The 22,512-nt window shown below is 59.1% G+C and overlaps 2 protein-coding genes across 3 annotated transcripts in view; both read right to left on the bottom strand.

Moving 5' to 3' along the window:
- The window catches only part of UNC13D (unc-13 homolog D), a 14,291-nt gene extending 3,714 nt beyond the window's left edge, over nucleotides 1–10,577 (bottom strand). Inside the window, exons 1-28 of the mRNA XM_032429466.1 lie at nucleotides 10,461–10,577; nucleotides 9,685–9,720; nucleotides 9,339–9,446; nucleotides 9,163–9,222; nucleotides 9,005–9,071; nucleotides 8,586–8,766; nucleotides 8,229–8,273; nucleotides 8,019–8,087; nucleotides 7,769–7,838; nucleotides 7,497–7,601; nucleotides 7,294–7,386; nucleotides 7,104–7,207; nucleotides 5,895–6,012; nucleotides 5,677–5,801; nucleotides 5,453–5,543; nucleotides 5,315–5,371; nucleotides 5,131–5,228; nucleotides 4,975–5,026; nucleotides 4,751–4,884; nucleotides 4,535–4,655; nucleotides 4,047–4,190; nucleotides 3,766–3,864; nucleotides 3,457–3,663; nucleotides 3,242–3,310; nucleotides 2,278–2,357; nucleotides 858–963; nucleotides 709–780; nucleotides 307–390 (exon numbers count right to left, since the gene is read on the bottom strand). Of these exons, the coding sequence (XP_032285357.1) occupies nucleotides 307–390; nucleotides 709–780; nucleotides 858–963; nucleotides 2,278–2,357; nucleotides 3,242–3,310; nucleotides 3,457–3,663; nucleotides 3,766–3,864; nucleotides 4,047–4,190; nucleotides 4,535–4,655; nucleotides 4,751–4,884; nucleotides 4,975–5,026; nucleotides 5,131–5,228; nucleotides 5,315–5,371; nucleotides 5,453–5,543; nucleotides 5,677–5,801; nucleotides 5,895–6,012; nucleotides 7,104–7,207; nucleotides 7,294–7,386; nucleotides 7,497–7,601; nucleotides 7,769–7,838; nucleotides 8,019–8,087; nucleotides 8,229–8,273; nucleotides 8,586–8,766; nucleotides 9,005–9,071; nucleotides 9,163–9,222; nucleotides 9,339–9,446; nucleotides 9,685–9,720; nucleotides 10,461–10,577 (2,712 nt within the window). The remainder of the gene's footprint in view (nucleotides 1–306; nucleotides 391–708; nucleotides 781–857; nucleotides 964–2,277; nucleotides 2,358–3,241; nucleotides 3,311–3,456; nucleotides 3,664–3,765; nucleotides 3,865–4,046; nucleotides 4,191–4,534; nucleotides 4,656–4,750; nucleotides 4,885–4,974; nucleotides 5,027–5,130; nucleotides 5,229–5,314; nucleotides 5,372–5,452; nucleotides 5,544–5,676; nucleotides 5,802–5,894; nucleotides 6,013–7,103; nucleotides 7,208–7,293; nucleotides 7,387–7,496; nucleotides 7,602–7,768; nucleotides 7,839–8,018; nucleotides 8,088–8,228; nucleotides 8,274–8,585; nucleotides 8,767–9,004; nucleotides 9,072–9,162; nucleotides 9,223–9,338; nucleotides 9,447–9,684; nucleotides 9,721–10,460) is intronic.
- A 1,270-nt stretch (nucleotides 10,578–11,847) lies between these two features.
- WBP2 (WW domain binding protein 2) lies at nucleotides 11,848–19,950 on the bottom strand. Of its 2 annotated transcripts, XM_032429814.1 has the most exons (8): nucleotides 19,805–19,950; nucleotides 17,419–17,527; nucleotides 15,722–15,857; nucleotides 14,712–14,804; nucleotides 13,953–14,087; nucleotides 13,628–13,750; nucleotides 13,084–13,160; nucleotides 11,848–12,982 (listed from the first exon to the last, which is right to left on the bottom strand). In XM_032429814.1, exons 1-8 carry the CDS (start codon nucleotides 19,861–19,863, stop codon nucleotides 12,929–12,931), a joined length of 786 nt encoding a protein of 261 aa, XP_032285705.1. In that variant the 5' UTR covers nucleotides 19,864–19,950; the 3' UTR covers nucleotides 11,848–12,928. The 2 variants fall into 2 exon arrangements, with proteins under 2 accessions (XP_032285705.1, XP_032285706.1); XM_032429815.1 differs by lacking the exon at nucleotides 13,953–14,087.
- Nucleotides 19,951–22,512: the final 2,562 nt, after the last annotated feature.

The following is a 22,512-nucleotide window of genomic DNA, read 5'->3' on the forward strand; positions in this document are numbered from 1 at the left end:
CGGAGTGGAGGCAGAGTGGGGCGGAGTGGAGGCAGAGTGGGGCGGAGTGGGGCGGAGTGGAGGCAGAGTGGGGCGGAGTGGGGCGGAGTGGAGGCAGAGTGGAGGCAGAGTGGAGGCAGAGTGGGGCAGAGTGGAGGCAGAGTGGGGCAGAGTGGAGGCAGAGTGGGGCGGAGTGGAGGCAGAGTGGGGCAGAGTGGGGCAGAGTGGAGGCAGAGTGGGGCGGAGTGGGGCGGAGTGGGGCGGAGTGGGGCAGAGTGGGGCGGGCCTCCAGGGGTGCCGGGAGCCACACGGAGGAAAGAGCCTCACCTGCTGCTGGATGCGGTTGCAGAAGTACTTCTGGATGAGCTCCCGGCTGGAAGCGGCCTGCAGCTCCAGGTCCCTCTGCAGAGCCTGGGACCGAGGCACAGCTGAGAAGTCCCCTGAACTGTCACACTCAACCCAGTCCAGTGCCGCCCTTCAGAGGGTTCGGCTCGGCCAATACCGATGTGATAGGAAAGCTCTGGGTGGGCTTCACAGGTGTGCCCCCCACACAGTCGCACAGCTGCCCCCTCCCCGCGCTTAAAGAACCTTCTGCTTGGTTTAATTTTTGAAAAGGGGCCCGCAGTTTCTTTCGGTGCTGGGCCCTGTAAATTATGCAGCTGGTACTGGACACAGGTGAGCACAAAGGCAGGCTCCCCCCCACCCCACCAGCTCACCAAAGACCCCTACCTGGAAGGTGTCGGTGTGCAGGGCTGCGGGTGGCAGGCCGCAGCCCTCTGCGTAGAAGCAGATCTCCAGATTCTAGGGGTGAGACATCAGGTGGGTGAGACATCAGCCCCCCCCCCGCCCGGGTTATTACTTGTCACCGCTATTAGTACCTGCAGTGCAGTCTTCAGCCTGCTGGAGGCCAGGGGGCAGCTCCGCTGGGAGGCAGCCCCCTCCATCAGCACGGTGAGCGTGTAGGTCCAGAGCAGGGTCAGGAGGCTGGGGTGCGGTGCAGAGGGATGCCAGTCGCAGGACAGGAGGATGGAAGAGAGGAAGCAGAGACACTCTTGAGAAAGGGACCCAGGCCACCCCCAGCTCCTCCCCACCCCACCCTCCACTTCCACCTGCTTCTCCGGTAAGGCTGGGACCAGGGCAGCAGGCAGGGGTGGAGGGAGGGAGGGCTGGTCTCCTGAGGGAAGGAGGACACATGGGGGGGGGGGGGGCAGATGTGGCCAGTCCCAACCAATATGTTTCACAACCTAGCAAAGAACCTCCCTCAGTAGGATTATCAAACCCCAACAAACAAGGAGGGGCAGGGAGGCTGGTCCCCCAGTGACAGAATCATGATTCAGTATGGGAGTGGTCAAAATGAATGGGATTTCAACACAGACAAGCATCTACTACCCCTGGGGAGAAAAAAGTGGCAACGAAGCCACAGTCCTAACTACCTGAAATAACTGAAATTTCACATGTCAAAGCAGAGTCAAGCAGTTCAGTACAAAAACAAAACAAAACAAAACTGGGTTGTGTAATTAAGAATGGGGAAGGTTGTATTCAAGGCAGTTAATGGATTCAGCATATTTGAGTGCTTATTAGGCACCAGACAACGTTCTAACGGCTTTTGAGACTGTAGTGAGTCAAGTCCCTATAATGGAGATTTAACTCCGTTTTAGCTGAACAAATGGCATATTGTGGCCTGAGAAATAACAGCGGTGGGCTCCCCCGGCCCCGCCGCACCACTGGGAGTGGACCTCCGGGGGGAGGGGCAGCAGGCTCAGAGCCCAGTTCCCATGGGGAGGACCCATGGTCATCGCTGTGCAGCTCGTTACCGACCACTTCCTCTGCACAGGCGCTGCGCTCGGCACCCCATGTGACTCACTTGATCCTCACTAGAGGCCAGAACTATGATCATCTGCATGGAAAACTTGAGTAATCTGCTCAATCCACCCACCGAGCAGCAGCAAAACTAGAGTCTGAATCCAGGTGGGCCAGAGCCCACGTCCTTGACGTCTAGTCCTGCTGCCTCGTGTGCTGGGCCCCTGCTTTAAGAGAGACCCTAACGAGAAGTCCCCCTGGATCCTGGGAGAGGAACATCAGTTGCCTGTAATGTTAGGAGGGACAGGCAGCCCAGGGCTAAGGGAGAAAGGGTAGGCAGCTTTTCTGCTCCGCCTAAAGGGAAATGGGCAGGTGTGTGAGGTAGTGAGCTCCCTGTCCCTAGGAGTGAGCATTTAAGCAGAGGCTGGTTGCATCCTCTCCTGAAAATGGCTGAGGCTGGGCAGGGGGGGGGCCACAGGGTGGGAGGCTGCTGCACACCTGCCGAAGTTCTCCTGCACCAAGTTGGTATTCAGGTAGCAGAGCTTCACCTCCAGAAACTTCATCAGGGGCAGAATGGCCTGGGAAGAGGGGTGGGTGGCAAGTCTGGCTCTGGCCCATTCCCATGCCCTGACTCGGAAGAGGAAACAGGGCCACGAGCTTTTGCCTGCCTCATTCGGAACGTGTGCCAGAGCTGAGCCCTGCCCGGCCTCCTCCAGAGCCCGTCAGCGGCCGTGCGGGGTCCTGCCGCAGGGCCCTGGCCGTGCCCTCCCCTAGAAATCCTCAGGGCTCCTTCTCTTGCTTCCTTGAGGTCTTGACTCAGCTGTCACCCCCTGAGGAAGGCCTTCTCTAGCCACTGTCTAAAAATATCTTTTAAAAAAACACAAATACGAATATACATATCTTCATTTTCTCTAGTACTTACTAACGCGTCACGTGTGCACACATACACGTTTCATTCTAGTCACAGCTACGGTCTAGCTCTTCTCCCAACTCCCCTACCAGAATGTGAGCTCCGGGAAGGCAGGGAGTTTTGTAAGTTTTGCTCATTGATCCATAACCCCATGCCTAAATCTCTGCCCATGACAGAGCGCTTACATAGTTGCTGAATTACTGAATGACCTTCTCCCAGACAACCAAAGGTACGCATCACTCTCTCTGCCCCCGGACAGGTGAGGACGCTGAAGTCAGCTGGCTTGTAGAAACAGGGAGCTCAGAAGGATGCACACCCAGATCGGTTTGGCTGCAAAGGCTAAGCCCTCCCCCACTGCAGTCCCCACGCGGATGCTGGGGGAGCCCATGGAATGACCCACCCCTTCCCCCTAAGCATCCAAGCAGGAAACCGAGGCCCAGAAGGGAACATTTCCTGCCCAAGTCTGGGGGACTTATCTCTGACACCCCCCGGCCTTCAGCCCCCTGCCACCCTAAGCCCCTTTGGCAAAGGTGAGCAGGGAGGGCCACTCACATCCTCAGGCAGGACAGACTCCTTGAGGCCCACGAGTTTCTGGATGTGCTTCGCAATGCCCACCTCCAGCTGGAGGCACAAAACAGGGTGACGTCACTTGGAGCCTGAGTTTAGGTTCAGCAAGGGGTAGGGGCTGGACATCAGCCCGAATCCTGCTGGGGGCGCTTCAGGCCAAGGATGGGCAGGGTGGGGTCCCTGAGAATTGGACAAGGTACCTGCTTCGCCAGGGTGCGGACGCCAGTGCGGATCTCGTGGCCCAGCCCAGCCAGCGTGCCCTGCAGCTGGGCGTGCAGCGTGTGCTGCAGCTGGCCCTGCTCCAGCACGGCCCCTACCCGCTGCTCCAGAGCCTCCCACGCCAGCTGGGTGGGCAGCTTGCCGATCACCAGCCGCAGCTGCTCCATGTCATTCACCACCACGCACAGCTGAGGGCAGGCACGGGCACAGGGATGCAGAGCTGCTGGAGTTTGCCAGGACCGGCAATCCCTACCCCCACCCCCGGCCCGACATCCAGCTCTGGCCCTTACCATGTTGGCTGCCTGGCCCTGGTCCTTCTGGCCTGCAGAGAGCTCCCGGGCCCGGGCCTTTATAAGGCTGCAGTACACCAGAGCCAGGCGACAGGTATCCTGCGGTGGGAGAGGATGATCAGTGAGGGGGGGGCCACTGGGGGGAGGCATGGAAATCTCAGTGACTTGGAGATTTAAGACCTATGCTTCGGAGGCTGCTAGGGCAAGAGCTTGGGGGAAACAGGGCAAGTCAAATGAGGCTGTCCTAGAAAGGTGGGGAAGGACACGGGAAGACGCCGCACCTCCACAAACTTGACGGTGATCATGAAGGCCTCCTCTGGGTCGGGCCAGTCCAGCTGCCGGGCAGTATGGCTGATCTGGGCGAAGCAGGTGGACAGATCCACGGCTGATGTGCTGTGCTTGGTCAGTTCATTCAAGGGCACCAGCTGGGGGATGGGGGAGGGTGCAGAAAAGAGGGCTCAGGGCTTGCCAGATTCGTGCCCCTCCCTCCCTCCTTCCTTCCACAGGCATTCAGAGCTTCTACCACCAGCAAGCGGGGGGCAGGGGGCTACAAGGGGTAGGAGCAAGACTCCACCCAGACCCCCAGGCTGCAAAGATCAGTCTGCGAAGGAAAGCCACACTTAAAACCAAGGATATCAGGAGGCAGCGTTGTACATGCAACTGGCCTCAAGAGCTGGTCGCCAACTTCTGCGCATCCTAGAGGCCCAAGCAGAGCCCCTAGCCCCACCCCCAAAGCCGGGCCCCGCCCCGCCGCAGGCCCCGCCCCCACCTCGTCCATCTGCACAGCGCGCTGCACCCGCGCCAGGGCCACGCTGTAAGTCTTCTGCAGCCAGGAGGGGACGGCGGGCTGGAACCAGCGGTGAAAGCCATCCAGGGCCAGGACTCCATCCCTGGGGGGAGCTGGGGCTCAGCCTGGGGAATGCCGGGCTAGCGCAGACCCTCCTTGACCCTCCTCTCTCTCTTGGACCGACAGCCTGCTGCCCACCTCTCTGCGGGGCCCGGGTCCAGCTGGCAGAGCTGCTTGAGGCTGACATAGAGCTGGAATAGACTCTCGCCCATCTCTGGGGACACGGGGCTGCCCGCCACCGCCGCCGTGTGGTCCTGCACCCGCTTGGCCACCTGCAAAGGGAAGGCATGGGGACAGGGCTCCTGAGCCAGGGTGGAGGGCAAAGCCTGGAGACCCGGGGAGCGGGGGAGGGGGGAGCTCACCAGCCACTGCAGCTCCAGGAAAGCCATGGAGAAGAGGTCGATCTTGAGGGTGCTGCAAGGAAGGCCACAGGTGTGACCTGGGAGCACACCCGGGGCCCTTCTGGTCCCCATTCTGAGCCCCTGCCGCGCTACGTCCCCACCCAGCCACCTGCTCACTTCTGGAAGATCTTGTTCCACGTGTGCTGGCACTGGTGTAGGTCACCTATGATGTCCTGTACCAGGCTCAGCAGGGCTCTGCCCGCCTCCAGCATGCCCTGGCAGGGACAGAGGTGCGCTGAGCAGGGCTGCAGGGGGTGAGCACCCCCCCCCCCCCCCCCCCCCCCCGCCCAAGCCCCCTCACCTGCACCATGGGCTGATGGTGCTGTTGTTTCAGGTGGAACCACTGGACCGTGCCAGTCTGCGGGCAAAGAGGCGGTGAGCGGGGAGGGGTGCCGGGCTCAGCCCCAAGCCCTCCTCGTCCCCAGGGTGAGTCCCGTACCCTCAGCGTCTCGGTCACCAGGCGGGGCAGTGGGGGGCTGTCAGGACACAGCTCTCCGAAGGCCTTCATCTTGCACATCTGTGCCAGGACCCTGCGAGACAGACAGCTGGGTCCAGACGCCTCCTGCCCTAGGCCTGCACTCAGCGGCAGCGGGCTTCGCCGCGGGGGCCCAGCTCTTCCCTGTTCCCTTGCCCACTGAGGAAGGGGGAGCGCGGGCCGCTGACCTGAGCAGAGACTGCAGCCGGGCCGGGGAGTCGGGCACAGAGAGCGGGAAAACCGACCGGAACTGGCGGAGGAGCGAGAGGCCGTAGGCCAGCAGCTTGCCGAACGAGGCGGTCAGCTCGTCCAGCTGCAGGGCCCAGAGTCGGGGCTGCGTCACAGGCGGCCCTGCCGCCTCCCGGAGCCCCGCCTGCCCGACACTGCTCCTTGCCCCGCAGCCCACCTGTTCTCCCTTGAGCCGGCCCTGGATCCACTGGTACTCGATGCTGGTGATGGGGTGCAGGAGGCAGCTGCTCGGGAACTCCAGGCTCTGGTAGAGGCGGCTATAAGCCAACCACTGCCTGCGACACAGGAAGCCCCCAGCGCGCCCTGGGGCCTCGCGCCTCCCGCCGCCCACCCGCCCGCCCTGCCCCACGCCCCCTGCGGGCCCCCATCAGCCTAGTCAAGGTGCTTTTCAAACAGGTAAATGAATCATCTCCCTGTCCGCTTGGGATACTTGTGATTTAAAGATTCAGGATTTCTTGCTCCTTTTGAAAAACTCAGATGTGGAGACTTGAGCCTTCATGCACACGTGGCAAGCATCAGCTGGGACTCCCCTTTAGTTCAGGGGACACCTCACGGAGGTGACGACCAAGCTGAGATGAGACCCGATTGGGACAGTGATGGAGGACGGGGGGGAGAGGGCTGCCCAGTCCCTCCCGGGACACGGCGGTCACCCGAACTACATGCTTGGGCCCTGAGGGCGCACTGGGGCCTCACTGTGGGTGCCCCGCCTGCATCCCCCCTCCCTGCCTGCCTGGGGATACCCACCTGCCCACGGTCCTACAAGCTGCCCTTGTCCCCCACCTCCGTCCGCCCCCTACTCAAATGCCAAGTGTCCGCCGTGGCCCCGGGCCACACCCACTCTCATTCCACCTGGGGTGCCCGCGGCTCCACACGCCTCACCCACCTGCACTCGAACACGTTCCCACAACCTATTAGGGCCCGGGGGACGTGACAAGCCCTTGACACAGATTTATTTGGTAATGCCGGCGCACAAATCCGTGGACTCCAGAGCGCTGGAGCTGGGCCACAAGGCTGTCGTCTGGGGCAGGGGTAGCAAATTCAAATGCCCAGAAGGACTCAGAGGGCGTCAGGGAGTGACTGGGCCGATGGCAGCCGTGAGGGGTGGGGGAGGCCAGGCGCTCTGCTGCGACCCCCTGCTAGCCCAGGAGAACAAATGCACTTGGGGTACACGGGAAGCTGGAGATGTGACTCTGTATGGAAAATCTCCAGATTTTTAAGAGTTGGCAACGGACTCAAAACTCGACACACACAGTTGGGGCCAAAGAGAAATCTCTCGAGGGTTAGACTTTGGCCTGCCAGCTTGTAGGAGGACAGGCAGGGAGGCAGAGGCTGGTGCCTCCCAGGCGACCCTCCCAGGCGCACTCACGCCAAGGACTGGTGGAAGTCGGATAGGTCCTTCTGCGTGGCATGGAGAAAGAGGATGGTGGCAGCCTGGGGACTCAGCGACCCGTCCCAGGAGGTACTGCCTGCCTGAGGGCACAGGTAGAAGGGTGTCAGGAGCTGGCCGGTAGGCCCCACGCGCCCCCTCCCCCCCGCCAGCCCTGGGAGGGCAGTACCTGGTGCCGGGTGACCTCATGGGACACCAGCTGCTGGAGCAGGTGGAGGTGCACCGTATAGCTGGGCTGGGAGCGGCTGGCCGCCGGGGCTCTCTGCAGTGGGGCCGGCAGGGTGGTGAGGACAGGACCCTCTCCCTAGCACAGCCCGTCTGCCCTACCCAGGCAGGCCACCGGAAGGCCCCTGCTCCTGGCCCCAGACCTACCCGCTTGTGAATGAGCTGGAACTGCAGGTGGCACTGACCGCGGTCTGGGTAGGTCTCGGTGCAGGGCTCCAGAGGGTACCACTGGTCCTCCCGGCAGCGCAGGTCCTGGGGGGGCCGGGGGGGGGGGAGGGGCCGCGCCCATGGGCAGCATAAGCCTCACACGGTTGGGGGCAGAGGAGGCGACAGGAGGCCCACTCCAGGCTCGGCTTGATGTGGACCCAGAGCCCCTCCCTTGAACCCCACACGAGTCCCTGTTTCCTGACCCCGCTCACCTGTAGCCTGACAACCACGTTCCCCAGAAAATCGTCCTGGCCTTTGTCCTTCCGTGCCTCCTTAAAGATCCTGTTCCAGGCAGGGGCCATGAGGGGGGTGGGCCAAGGCACCGGAGGGGTCAGGCTGGGATCCGTCCCCCTCCTGTGGCCCCCGGGCCTGGACAGAGCCTGTGGCCCAGCAACCGATTCGCATGCATGGGGCGGGCAGCCCACACTCCTTCCCCCAGGAACCCGTTCCCGTGGCCTTCACCTTCGCAGCCCGTGCAGATCTGTGAGCTCCCCGAGCTTCTGTCTGACGGACTCCACGGTATCCATATCCCTGCGGCGGCGGGGGGCAAAGGTTTGAGCAGGAGGCAGAGAGGGTGTCCTGGGAGCCCTTGACCTCTTTGGGAGGAGGATCTGCCACCCCGAACCACCTCTCTTCTCTCCCGGACCCCTACGGGCAGCGCATGCCTCTCACCACATGTCCAGATGGAAGCTCGAGTTGCTTATGTCCTCAAACTCCCTATGGGGAGAAAAGGGCCTGGCTGAGGGCCCTGGAGGGCCGGACCCCGGCCAGAGCCTGTCCCCAGAAGCTCCCACCCCCACTTACCCACTGTCCCGTCCGAGCCCCTCCTTGCAAACTCCCCCTCCCTCCCCTAAGGTAAAGCTTCGGCCTACCCCCCACATCAACCCAGCATACGTGGCATTTGTGCTTCCTGTCTGTCTCTGGCCTCGGGAGCAGGCCCCTCCTCCGGTCAAGCCAAGTCCCCTCCCCTGAGCCAGGAAGTCCTGCTCATCTCATTGAGGGGATAGGGGCTGGGGCAGGGCCACGTACAGGATGAAGGTCTCCTCCCAGACCGGGTTGAGTGTCTGGGTGATGACCTGGGTGCGGTGGGTCTGCTCCTCCGGGATGGTGTACCTCACCACAGCCTTCTGCCGATGCCGGGAGCCAGGGCTGCCCCCCTGCACGCCCACCCCCTGCTCAATGCCCAGCAGGCAGTAGGGGTCACTGAATCCTGGGGAGGAGGGGAAGGACAAGGCTGCCAGGGTGTTGGCAGGGCTCCCTGGGAGACTCCCTCATCACCCCAATCCCAGGGGCAGAGTCCCTCCCCAACCCAGACTCAAAGGCCCTGGGGCCAGCAGCACCCAGGGGACATCCGGGAGCGGGGAGTTCCAGCTGAGGTCTGGGACGGACTGATGGGGAGAAGGAGGAGCTGGGAAGAGGACCCTCAGGGCCCCTCACCCCCTACTCACCACTGACATCTTTGCCCAGAATGCCCTTAGCTTGTTTCACAGTTGCCTTCAGACAAAATATTGGCTTCTAGAAGGACAGAAGGGTGAGCCTGAGTCCCAGAGGGAGCTGGGCTTCTCAGCCCCTGTCCTAGCCTAGAATGGCCCCGGACCAGGTTTACCTCAAGCTTCTGGACCTGCTGCAGCATCTGCTGGTGCTCCTCGGGCTCCATGTGGAAGGCCTGGTGGGGTAGGAGTGTAGGCGGCTAGGGGCGCAGGGTGGGGGGGGCTGGGCGGGGAAGAGAGGACTCCTGGGTCCGGGCTGCAGGATGGCGGGCGGAGGGGGGGCTGCACTCACCTCCCGCAGGTACCGCAGCAGCTCCGAGGCGTCCCGCACATGGCCGGGCTCCGGCTGACCGAGGCGGTGCAGCACGGTGTAGAGAGCTTCCTCGTAGAGCAGGGCCCGCTGAGACAAGCAGGGTCACCTCAGGAGCCCCAGGGTGCCCACTGCAAGGTGAGCTCCCCCAGCCGCCCTGGCACCACCACTGTGCGCCCAAAGCTGGGACAAGGCGCCCACAATGTGCGCGGGGTGGGGGTTAGGCCTAGAAGTGCCCCCCTCCCCTGCTGTTGCCGTCAGCCTTGGCCAGTAGCCAAGGAGTGTGTTCCCAGCACCCCACTGCCTCCCCCAGTACTCCGATTCTTACCTCCTCAGGGGAGAGGTGGTGGGATGGAGGCTCGAGCTGAGGAGTAAAGTGAAAGGCAAGGTGTCCCCAAGGCCTGGACCAGGGCTCAGACAGCAGCAACGGCTCCTCAGAGCAGGCCAGGCCAGGGCTGCGGGGTCCCTAGCTCCCGGCCTCCAACCCGCCAGCGCCGCACACCTGTTCCCACAGCAGTCCTCCTGGGAGTCCAGCCCCCGGGCCGCCCTCCTCGTCCCCCCGCCTGCCGTGGCTGAGGTCCATTGGCGCTCAGCTGCCCCAGCAGCGTGAGCTCGCTGCACCCGTGGCCCCAACCTCCTTCCTTCCCCAGAGGAAGCAGCTCTGCTTATCGGGCGGCCACGCTCCGCACCCCCGCGGCGGAAGTGAGGCCCAGCAGTGGAGGTGGGAGACTGGGGGGTCATGCCAAGCAGCCCTGGGGGCTGCGCGACTGATCCCCAAGCCGCCTGGCCCACAGCAGGGACACTCCCTGTCTAGAGGAGCCGGTGTCTTTGGAGCTGGAAGACCAGAGGCTGCGGCGGGCAGGGGGCCCCTCCAGAGGGAGGAGGCTAAGAGAGGCTCCGACCCCAGACCTGAGACCCAGGATGGCCCAGAGAACACATGGTGGACCCCAGCCTGCCAACCCAGAAGGCCCTGCCCAGGTGCCGCGACAGGCAGGAAAGGGGACCACATCCTCAACCCCAGCCCGCGAGAGGTAGAGCCCCACAACCCAGAGACCTTAGAGCCCCACCCTGGCCACTCTTGCTCCTCACTGAGGTCACTCCTACCTCCTGAGCGGTTTGGGCCAGCGGATCCTGCAGATCTCTGACCCGGCGGCGCCTTATCTTGATGGCCTGGCGGAGGAGGGGGGGGCGCCGCTGGGGGTGGGAGAGGGGTGTCGCCATGGTGGCCGCTCTGCCCTTCCCCTCCACCGAGCTGCCGCCGCGGGGTGAAGATAGTGAAGCCACAGGATTATGCAAAGCGCACCGGGTGCCTCCCCCGTGCGGGGGGGGGGGGGGGGGGGGGGGGGGTTCCGGTCAGGGTTTCACCACCTCAGAGGCCTACACCTTCCTCCTGGGGCCGGCTGGGATCCTGGGAGGAACTCTATCAGGCTGGAGGCAAGTGGACCTGGTGGGCGGGTCTGGCCCCACCCCGCCCTCCCACGGAGGCCCTGGTGCATGTTGGGGGGGGTATCCAGTGCTCCCCAGCAGGGGGCGTCAGGGCCTGCCCCCACACCACGGGTGTGCCCAGCTGGGTCAGGGACCAAGGGGAGAGCTGCCCTGGGTCGGTGGGGTTCCCACCCACAGACTTCCCTGAACGGACCCGAGACCTAGGGTGGGGGTGGGCAGGGCACGGGGTGGACAGGTCACAGGGTGGAGGCTCGAGAGGCATCTCCCCAGCAGGCAGCCAACTGCTCGGCCTGCTCCACCCCACAGGTGACATTCCACCAAGGTGACGGGGCCAAGCCATGCTGGGCGGAGACGGCCCCGCGGCCCCCGCCCCCACAAGGCCGGTCAGGAGGTGCTCCCTTCAGATGCCCTTCTGGGGGCTGGCCAACCCCAGGGGCTCCGGGGCGGGGCTGGCCAGAGGAAGCGGCTGGAGAGGCGGCGCTGCCCAGCCAGAAGGGACAGGAAAGAGGACACCCCAGTGCTCTAGTGCTGGCCTTTCTCAGAGCTCCCAGACCCACTGGTGCCACGCCCACAGCCCTCCTCCAGGCCAGGGCCCAGGGGCGCGGGGCAGGGGCGTTAGGCCCTGGGAAGGACTCTAGCTGTCCCGCCCCCAGACACGGAGGTTCACAAGAAGTCACGCACTGGAGAGACTGCTGCACATGTTCCTCCCGCAGACACCTCGTGGCCAGAGACGGGCCAGGGCTGCATCTCCCTGAGGTGGTGAGCACAGCAGGCCGGCACGGGCCTCCAAGGCCTCCGGCCCAGAGCAGCTGCTCGGCCGCCCCAGGCCCCAGGGGACCCCGTGGGTGGGCCAAGTTGCTGAGTAACCACCACGGAGCAGAGATGTGGGAGGCCTTAGTGTCCTGGGCCCCAAAGTGCTGTGGGAACAAGGGACTCTCACACGGGGAGGGAACGGTCTCCCCAGAACCCCCCAGAGCCGTAGCAGCCAGACTGTTCTCTTTTCCCAAGAGCTCACACTGGTCACCACACACAGAGCCAGAAAGGGTCCAGTCACTTCATTTTTACTACTTCACATTTTCAGCAAACAAATCAAGGTGCAAACAGGGTTTATTTCACATTAATATATTAACTGGGATTTTTTGTTGTTGTTGTTTCTTGTCAAATAAATAGGGAATTCTCTTTAAATAACCATCTCCTCACTTCACGGCCGGTCCAGAAGCAAATGAGAGCAAATTTTAGTGCATCCAGGGGGCATATCACCAATTAGGCATGAAGCTTAAAGGGAAGAGGGCAGGGTGAGGGGCTGGTAAGAGGTCATGGTCAGCACACAGGCTCAGGTCAGGGGCCTCTGTTCCAGCCCACCCCAAAGCCCCCAAATGGCATGATGGAATGAACATGCATTCTCCAGTCTGAGAAGCCCCTTCTAGAGGGAAAGAAGGCAGAGGGAAACAAAAGCCAAAAATACCTGGAGGGAAGCAGTGGCCCAGCCCGATGCCACCCACCCCTTGGAAGCTCAAGTTAAAGCTCCAAAAGTCAAAGTGGTGGCAACAGGTGACCAAGGACAGGACAGGGAGGCGAAGGTGAGCGTGACTGGGCTGGAGGCTGGCTGGGATTGGAATGCGGGCTGACAGTCCGGTGAGAAGGTGGCCTTCCATGGGGAGGCACAGACCAGAGTGGAGGGAATGTGAGGGGGGCCCGGCGGGGGCCCTCAGGAAGACGCGAGGCTGGTCTGAGGGAGGTCACAAGGCTGAATATAAAGTGGATTCCAAAACGAGGGAGCTGGACTGTGGTAGAGCAGGTGGCCAGAATCCTTCCACGGGCAGAAGCTACTAGAGCAAGACAGGAGCGAGAGGGATGCCCGCGCTCCTGAGCAGAGCCCCAGACACGGTGAGAGGGAAGCGCATCCGAGCGGCGCCGTGGGCTCCGAGCTAGCTTGAGAAGCAGGGAGGCACAGCTCCCGAGTCAAGGGGCCCCCCCTTCCCTCAACACCAGTCCCTGCGACGTGTTTTATAATCAGACCTGGAGGAAGAACAAGGCCCTTCCATCACCCCCCTAGCCCCAGTCTCAGCCCCAAGGGGAAGGGAAGGGAACAGTGACGAGGGATGGGAGGCAGGGGCGGGAGGGGTCTACTGGGTCTTCTTATCTTCTGGGGGGTAGTAAGGAGGTGGTGGAGGCTGGTTCTAAGGAAGGAAGGAAGAAAGATCTCATCAGAAGGTCCACGACAAGGTCTCCCGCCCCCAGAGCCCTGCACACTGCCCGCCCGCTCCCCGTCCCCGCTCACCGTGGGCATGTAGACGTTGTGTGGGTTGCCCGGGTTGTAATAGGCGCTGGCCGCCGCTTCTGCAGCCTTGGCTTCAGCTGCGAGAGAAACACACTCGGGGTAAGCCCCAGCGACGAGCCCTCCCCTCTTCCAGTGGCCCCCGGAGCTGCGCTGAGACCAGAGATTCCCGCCAGGCACAGCTCTGGGAAGCTGGTGCTACCCGGTCCCTTCCAGTGCCCTCAGCCCTCTCTCCCCACCTGATCCTCCCCACAGTCCAGCCACAGGGGGTGCTGCCACCTTCTGGTTGTGCTTGACGAGACGACAGAGGGAGACCTTCCCTGCCCCCGGGCACACGGCTAGCTGGGGGAAGAGGGTGGGGCGCTGGAATCCACAGGTCTTCCCCAGCAGCCACCACACTGCCGGCCCCCTGGACTAGTCCAAGGCCAAGGGTCGTTCACCACCTGGGGCTCCTGGCCAACCTCTAGCTGTCCTGAGGCTCTCCATGCAGCCCCAGAGAGGAGAGGGCTGGTCCCCGCCCAGGACTGTTCGCAGCCCAGGGTCTCACCTGCAGGAGTGGAGGGGACATCAGGGCCGCTGACTGGAGGCTCCATGGGCCCCGGGTAGGGTGGTGGTGGAGGCTGCACATACCCCATGGCCCCGTCCATCATGGGAGGTCCTGGATAGAACTCTGCTCAGCAAGAGAGTGAAAGGGACCCAGTGAGCAGCCTAGCCCTGGCTCCCTCAGTGGGCACCTCCCGGGGCCTCTCCAGCTCCTCTGTTAGTCCTGAAGCAGCTCAAAGAACAAGTCTCCCCTCAACAACCCCCTGGCCTGGGTGGGGGTGGTTAGCGGGTGGGTGGGGTGAGGGGTGGGCAGCAAAGGACACACTCACCAGGTGGGGGCGGTGGATAGGGGTAGCCAGGAGGGCAGGGGTACATTCCATTGGCGACGGGCGGGGGAAAGACATAGGCCCCGCTGGGCATGTGAGAATACCCATAGGCTCCATTGGGGGCTTCGCCTCGGGAGGCTATAAGTACAAGGGGAGAGAGAAATGAGTGTCGCCTACCGAGGGGAGCTGCAGGGTCCCAGGAATGTGCACAGCAGACATGCCTTACCCCGCCCCATTCCGCTCCCCACCCACGCTTGAGCCAGCCTCGGTCAGGGAGGAAGTGAGGGATCTGGATGGGGAGAGAGGCCAGGGCAGGGGAGGTCCAGACAGGGGCGGACGGATGGACAGAAAGAGGGAGGCTCGGGGACAGGGTCCCAGATGGAGCTGGGGTGAGGCTGCGGACAGTGTGAGGATGTCTGAACACAACCCTGGGTGATTTAAACTGTCTGTTGCTTGGTAGCCTAATGGCGGGGTTTCTTGTTCATTTTTATGAGGCCATAGTTAAACGTCCTGGAGTTCAAAGAGCTTTGTCCAAACGTCCCATACAGGCTCCAGGCCGGGTAAACCCAGCCTTTGAGGTACAGGTCAGAGTGATGCTAATGACAAGCTTCCTTCCCAATGCCCAGTCCCGGTCGGCCCGGGGCCCAGAGACTTATCTCCTGAGTGCTTAAAAAACAAAACAAAAAGTAAACAAACTCAAACGAACAAATTAAAACCCACACATCTGAGTATGTCTTCACCCCGAGCTCAGAGCCTCGATACCTTGAGATGCCACCTGCAGCATCCGCTGTCCGAACTCGATGGCGCCCCCCGCCGTAAAGGTCAGCTTGTATGCCGCCGAGCCCTCCCAGCCGCCTGGGGAGGGAACAGGGCGTCAACAGCTCAGGAAAAGCAGCCAGGTGACACCTGAAGAGATGGCGCTCTGTTCTCTCCAGGTCTCTGTCCAGCGCCCGTGGGGAGAGGGCTGGCTCTGCAGCGCCCGCCTTCCCGCCCGGCTGCTTTCGGGGCGCGGCCCACACAGCGAGTCCGCAGGGCTCTCTTTGGAACAGAGGACTTTCTTTCTTGGAACAAGCTTTCTAAGTTACCCCATCCCCAGCTGTGGAAGTTCGTCAGCACTAGAGCCTCCCACTCCTCAATGAAGCAGGTTCCCGGAGCAGGTTCCTTCAGCAACAAGGAACATTCAAGTTCAGAGCAGATCCCTCCTCCTGAGGGGCCTAAGGATGGACCTCTGGCCCCTCTAGCCTGGCTTCTGCCTAAGGGGAACTGTGAGCCCCTAGAGAGCAAGACTCAACCTGGCTGGGTGTGAGGGGGAGGCCAAGTTCAACACAGAGGTCTCTGGTGTCTGCAAAAAAGCCCGCCACCCAGCAGGGCCTCTGCGGGGGGGGGCAGCTGGCTCTTCCTGGCTGTAGGGAAAAGGCCATCCCCAAGCCCTGATGCAGGTCTTCCCATACCTAAAATGTGAACACACCCCCCAGGTCACGATAAGAATTTTCACTTATTTTTCAGTCATTTGGCCGATTTCACTCCGAAAAGCTGATCAGAGCTGCTATCTTCACCGGCTGCCTCTCCTGGCTCTCGTCGTTAAAAGCCCCCCTCTGCTCAATAGCTGGCAGCCCAGGTGGGCGGCCCTGGAAGCTAATCCAGAGCCAGGAAGAGGACAAGGCCAGGGGGTGTTTAAGACAGCCGAAGAGGAATGTCTCTAAGACAGCAGAGGCGTGGCCAGAAAACCTCTTTGGAAGCCCCGTCTGTGTCCTTGAGCCCCCATCACCCACCTCCTGCTTCAGCCTTCACCATTCCTTTGATGTAATTTGCACCGAACACAGGCTGCTTGATCTCACAGTCCTTCATCAGATAAAACGGCATCATGAAGGACTGCATGGCATCCTTGCCTTTGGACAGAAAGATGACCTGCAGGGAGACAGGATGAGAGCCATCAGTGCCCGTATCAGCCTGGCCCGCTCTGCTATCACTTCCTGTGTGTGAGGAGTCTGCTCCCAGGGCCAGGGCCCCGCGGCCCCAGGGCAAGCTCTGCACCAGACGCTCCTGGAAAGAGCTTTGAAAGTGAAAGACTCGGGGCACCTGGGTGGCTCAGTCGTTGGGCGTCTGCCTTCAGCTCAGGTCATAGTCCCAGGGTCCTGGGATCGAGCCCCACATCGGGCTCCCTGCTCGGCAGGAAGCCTGCTTCTCCCTCCCCCACTCCCTCTGCTTGTGTTCCCTCTCTCGCTGTGTCTCTCTGTGTCAAATAAATAAATATTTACAAAAAAAAAAAAAGAAAGAAAGAAAGTGAAAGGCTCTCCGTGCAGCCTGGCTGGAGAGGCTGAACGTGGGTATTCACCAGGAAAACGTGCTGCTCACGGGGCACGTGAGAGGGAGAGGCTGCTCTGCCATTTAAGTGGTGGATGTGGTGGGCAAGTGAAGGGGGCTGTAAAGCTAGGGCAAGGAGGCAGGGGGAGGGAATTCCGGCTTCCAGAAGGGGGAGGTGTAGCCCGAGCGTCACAGAAAGGAGAGCGAAGGAGGGGAGGAGGTGCTGGATCCCGGGAGAAGGGGGCTGCCCACACAGCAAGAGTGTCCCACCCCACAACTGGAAAACCCTCTTTTATTTTATTTTTTTAAAGATTTTATTTATTTGAGAGAGAGAGAAACAGCATGAGAGGGGAGAGGGTCAGAGGGAGAAGCAGGCTCCGCACTGAGCTGGGAGCCCGACGTGGGACTCGATCCCAGGACTCTGGGATTATGACCTGAGCCGAAGGCAGTCGCTTAACCAACTGAGCCACCCAGGTGCCCCGGAAAACCCTCTTTTAAACCCTTCAATCTGGGACTGAAGATGCCACCAGAAAAGGGGTTTTGAGGCTCCCTTGTCTCTGCTAAGTCTCGGTGATGAAAACTGGAAGATATGCCCCTTTCTTCCAACCATCTTTAACTCTAACTCTTGGTAGCTATGGGCAGTGAACCTTTTCCAAGAATGGCCATTTGTCTTTCTCTGGAAGGCTCCCATCGGCCTGGGTCGGTCTCAGGCAAGGCCCACGCTGCAGTCTGGCACTCCTGGCTCTGCAGGGCTGTCCCGGGCTGTCTGCCCAGCCTGGAGGCTCTGGCCATGTTACGGTATCCTGTTTACCACATTTGTCATTCTGGACGTGCACGAAGGCCTCGTGCGCTGCGCTTACAGAAATCAAAATCGTTAACAGCCTCCCCACTCCAGGCCCAAGTCATCCGGGCAGCGGCACCCAACAGCATACAGACTTCACACCAACCGTTCTGGAATTTGCATGGATTCAATGCCTAGGGGTTGGTTCAGCTGCCCGGAGAGTCTGGTGGTTCTAGAACCCAGGAGCACATGACAGAAACACGTGAGCGAGAGCTAACGTTCACCAGGTTCAGAGGCCACTGGGCTCATGAGGCTGAGGCTGACCTAACACTCACCGTCCGCCACCAGGAACAAGCTTTCAAACCATCACACGGAGCGACTCACCCGGTACGGGGTAAGGTAGACGGTGCCTTTCTTGGTCCCTTTGAAGGCCTCGGGCACGTTCTTCATGTCATTGAATGTAAGTTCCACATGGTCATAAGTCATCAGGATGCTGTGACGAGAAACGAGGACAGGCCCTGATGAGCCAGTTCAGAGCCATGACCTGCTTTCCCCAGGGACTGACAACCCCCGTCCCCCCACCCCCCCGCCCCCCGGTAAGCAGGTGATCAGCACGTCGGGTCTCAAACCTGTTTGGACACCACTGCTAGGAAACCATTAATACAGCCTCAGAAGAGATGAGCAAGGTGGGGGTCTACAGAATTTCCCCAAGCCCCACATATAGACCCCCCAGGTGACCACAGCAGAAGAGCCAAGGGCAATAAAGCTGTAACACCGTCATCCCTCAAATCACGTTAGATTACCTGGGTTAACGCTCTCATTTTCTTCTGAGACCCTATAATAGGTGTCTGTTTTCATTGGTTTATTAGTACTGATAATATAAACCCTCTAAGGCATGACTCTACGCATTACCAAAGGGCTGATGTCACGGTTCCTTTAAACCTGGGCTTCCTGAACTGGGTCTGCAGGGGTGTGAGTCCATGAAGCCCTTGAGATGATGGTGTCCATGCCTTTGCTGGAAGAATTTGTGGCTTTCATCACTCTCAAAGGGATTCATCACTTGAAGAATAAGGCTCACTATTTTACACATGAAATTTTAAACACTAATTTAAACTCCAGTTGCCGTACACACAATTTTTTTCAGAAATGAGGCTGAAGCATTTTCTAAAACAAGGCACACCATTATTTAGCAGCACAGAGCCCGAAGCCAGGTAGGAGGCTCACCAGGACAGATACATTCTTGTCCCACAAAGTCCCACTGAGAAAGAAAGAAAAAGAGTCCCAGGAGATGTTACCAAATGGCATCAAAAGTGTTTTTCCAGGCCCGGGACTGGCTCGTACACAGAGAGACAAACCGGGAACAATGTGAGGTTTCTCTGATTATAAGATAACAAGGTCCAAGTCCACATGGTTCCATTTGTCTTCCTCCTCCTCCCAAATATCACAACTTTCTTCACTAGGGAAGGTGGGGAAGAGGACTAGTACCAGAAAAGAGAAGTACAGCTCAGAGGGGCATCTGGGTGGCTCAGTCGGTTAGGTGGCCAACCCGTGGTTTCTGCTCAGGTCATGATCTCAGGGTCCTGGGATTGAGCCCCGCATGGGAGTCTGCTTGTGGATTCTCTCTCTTCCTCTCCCTCTGCTCCTACCCCCTGAGCTCCACAGGCCCTCTCTCTCTCTCTAAAATAAATCTTAAAAAAAAAAAAATATATATATATATATATATTTAAGAAGTAGAGCTCAGAGAAAAGAGGTCATACCAGGAATAGGCTGGTCCAGCAGACCCTGAGCAGGTAAGATGGAGGGAACGTCAGCATTCTGAAGCCAGGGGCATCCCAGGCTTTCTCCTGACTCATCAAGCATTCCTGAGTGCTGGCCCTGGCAGGCTATAAGGCTCTGATCCCACCAAGTCTCTTCTGAGGACTCAGACTCCTCATAAGCCTTCTGCCTTCAAGAGGCATTTCAGGGTCAGCGTAGCTCAACCAAGGCTAGACGGTTTAATTCCCTGTGCCCAAGGAGCAAGAGAGAAGCCCCCGAGAAGTCCACAGACAGAAGAGAGGACAGAATTGATTGGAGGGGCCAGGGGGGCGGGGAAGAAAGACACAAGGACGGACACCGTGCCAGGAAATGTGTTCATCTGACAAATATCTATTTAACTGCGCCTCTGGGCCTCAGTTTCTCATCTGGAAACTCAGCAGTTCTGGAATATACTGGAAGCCTATGTACTGTAGTTAAGCCTATTGACTTTAGAGTAAAGACGCCTTTCCTGGAATCCCATCTGTTATTTACAGCTCTGTGATCTCAGGCAAGTTACTTAAGCCTCTCCGTGCCTCAGTTTCCCTACTTGTAAAATGTGTTGAACAGTATGATCCGCCGCGCCGCACTTACATATTAAAGTAGAAGAGGAGCACGGCCTGGCACGTAGTAACGTAGTAACCGCTCAAAAAGTGGCTATTTTTTATCTAACGCTCTTCCCACCTCTTGAAGTCATCGACTCCGGGAAAGGGGCTCAAGAGCGACCGCGGGGCCCCACCTGTGTCCCCAAGCCCCATCCCCCTCCAGCCGCCTCACCCCCCATCCCACGGCTAATCGCGACATCCCAGCCGCTCCTCCGCGACCCACCCTCTGCCTCCGGCCCCGCCTCCAGCCGCTACCCTCCCCCAAACCGCACCCCGACAGTTTATCCTGTTCACGGGTTCATCCTCAACCGCCCACCGGCCCACCGCCCACTCCCTCCCTTCCCTCTTCCAGGATCCTTCCGCAGTGTTTTCACCTCTCGGTGTTGTTGACGATCACTCCGCCGCCCTCCGAGTGATTCTTGTTGAGCGCCATAGTCTCTCGGAAAAGGGTCCCGAGACTCCCAACGCAGTGCGCTTGCGCCCCTCTAGGGCCCGCCCCTAGTGGCGTCGTTCGTATTAGAGTCAGCCAATCACAGCTCTTGCGCGGAGCCTGGCCCAACCACCTGATCTCGAGCGTCACGTGGTAATAGTTTACTCGCTCCCCCCACCCCCCGAGTTCCGTCTGCATCACAAACAAGCTGAAGACTACAATTCCCCGAAGGCAATTCTCCCTCAATCGGCTTTTCCCTACGCTAGTGGAAGGATGCGTTCTGGAACTTGTAGTCTTCCAGACCGTAGGCCTGGATTGACTCCCCTAATTGCCTAACTAATCGGCCTGCGCATGCCCTACTGCCCATCCCGTCCTCAAAGGGACAGGAATAAACAGTTGGACACGCCACAGGGGAATTAATCGTAGAGGCCCTGAGCACAAAAGTGCATACTCACAGAATGAGGGTAGTAATCTAAACCGGGTGTGGGGAATGGTGAACAGTCACTTGCTGGGGCATCTTTGTTCGCTCAAAGAGCATTTGCGGAACCCTGAGTCTGTGACTTTGCCCCGGATTCGGTAGTCACTGTAGCCTTGTAGATGAGTGCAAGGCCCGGTTCCAGGACGTGGTGGGCTGATGGGCTGGCGGGCTGGCAGAGAGGAGTCAGGAAAAACTTATGTCCGTGTCATGAAGTCAGACCCAGACCCTCCGAGGTTGGGGGTGAGAATGTCCGTGTGGGGAGGGGAACCCAGTGCCCCGACCCGACGCCTCCACCAAACCCATTGTCCGGTCGGGAGCGCCCCCACCTTCCGGCCGTCTCCACCGCAGCTGGCCTCGCGGTGGCGCTGCTCCCTCTAGAACGTTCTGGCTTTCAGTCCGGCCCGCCCTGCAGCTGGAAGATTTAAACAAGACTCGCAGTAATTGAATGGAACTAGGCACAAGGCGAGACCTGCGGCCCCATTATGTGGCTCACAAAATAGAGCTGACTCATTTCAGCTTGGGACCCAGCACTGGGCGGCGCCCCTGGGCAGCTGTAGTTATTGTGTAAACTAACACCATCCCCGAGGTGGATCTTTGAGGGGGTAAGGAGGGGTGTCACTCCCCACGTGGTGGGGTGGTGCATCATTAATCTTAAGGGATCAGAGTTTGAGTTTAAGCAGACAGCTGATTCCCTGACACGGGATGGCCAACATGGGGACTCACCTGCTTGACTTATCTCTTGAGAGAGATTTCCTAGGTGAAGAATCAAAACCCAGAAAGATGGGGTGCCTGGGTGGCTCAGTTGGTTAAGCGACTGCCTTCGGCTCAGGTCACGATCCTGGAGTCCCGGGATCGAGTCCCGCATCCGGCTCGCTGCTCGGCAGGGAGTCTGCTTCTCCCTCTGACCCTCCCCCTCTCATGCTCTCTCTCTCTCTCTCTCTCTCTCTCATTCTCTCTCTCAAATAAATAAAATCTTTAAAAAAAAAAAAAAAAAACCCAGAAAGATTGAGACATGTAACAGCCTTCTATGAAGTCTTAAGCACAAGCAGGTGGGACCTTGCAGGACAAGTGCAATGAATGCACGTGGTAAGATCTGCCCCAGTAGTTAAATTAATTTTGGCACATGAAGTCTATGCCACTGTTTAAAAAAAAAAAATGAAGGCAAATTCCATGTGCTGATACAGAAAGAGTACCAGTCTGTTAAGTACAAACAGGTGTATGAATATGCTTCTGCAAAAAAACAAAAAACAAAAAACTTTCGCTTGTATAAAATTAGGATCTAGATCTAGATATAACATTTCTGGAAAGAGCCACCAGACATTGTTTTTGGCATTATCCCATTGAGGCATGGGTCTGGGAGTTGGGGTGCGCTGGTGGCCCCATCTAGTGTATACTTCCTTGTACTGTTTAATTGTTTACTGTGCACATTCTAGATATTATTAACACATTTCAAAAAGAAAGCGAAAATCCACCCAGTAAAGGTTATGTAAGAATGATTGCTTTGAGGACCATAAAAGGGAAGGTGGGGAAACAGTCCAGTCCCACCCCCACCCCTTTGCACAACTCCATCATCGGTGGCAGAGGCTATTGCAGCTTTTGGAGGCTTTGTTCAGAACTAAAATACACAATCATGAATACACAGTATACACAGCTGTGGCCACACTTAGGCCTCCTGACAGGAGAGGAAATGTGTTGAAAAGGAAGTCAGAATGGAGAAGAGCTAGCAGGCTCAGTTGGTTCCAGCTTCAATGTCCAATTTTTGCAAGTTTAATAAAAACATATGACTGTGGGAAACCTGGCTGGCTTAGTCAGTAGAGCACGCAACTCTTGGTCTCAGGGTTGTGAGTTTGAGCCCCACGTTGGGTGTGGAGATTACTTAAAAATAAAATCTTAAAAAAAAAAAATAAAAGAAAATCTTAAAAAAAAATAATAACAAAATTAAAATATATGACCATGTGAACACATTGTTAGAGTCACTCCCAGCTGTGAAGGGGGCCAGTGGTTTCCAGGACCCACGCTGAGGGGCTCAAGGGCAGTTCATTACTGAACCAAGTCAGCGGCAAAGTGCCCCATCTGGGCCCAGGGCTCAGACCTCAGACCTCTCCTGCCTTGGAGTCCACATAGGCTCTTTGTGTTTCCAGAAATGATCACTTTTCGCTGAACTGTCATAGTTC

Source organism: Phoca vitulina, unplaced genomic scaffold (genome assembly GCF_004348235.1).
Source record: "Phoca vitulina isolate PV1807 unplaced genomic scaffold, GSC_HSeal_1.0 scaffold41, whole genome shotgun sequence".
Taxonomy (NCBI): Eukaryota; Metazoa; Chordata; class Mammalia; order Carnivora; family Phocidae; genus Phoca; species Phoca vitulina.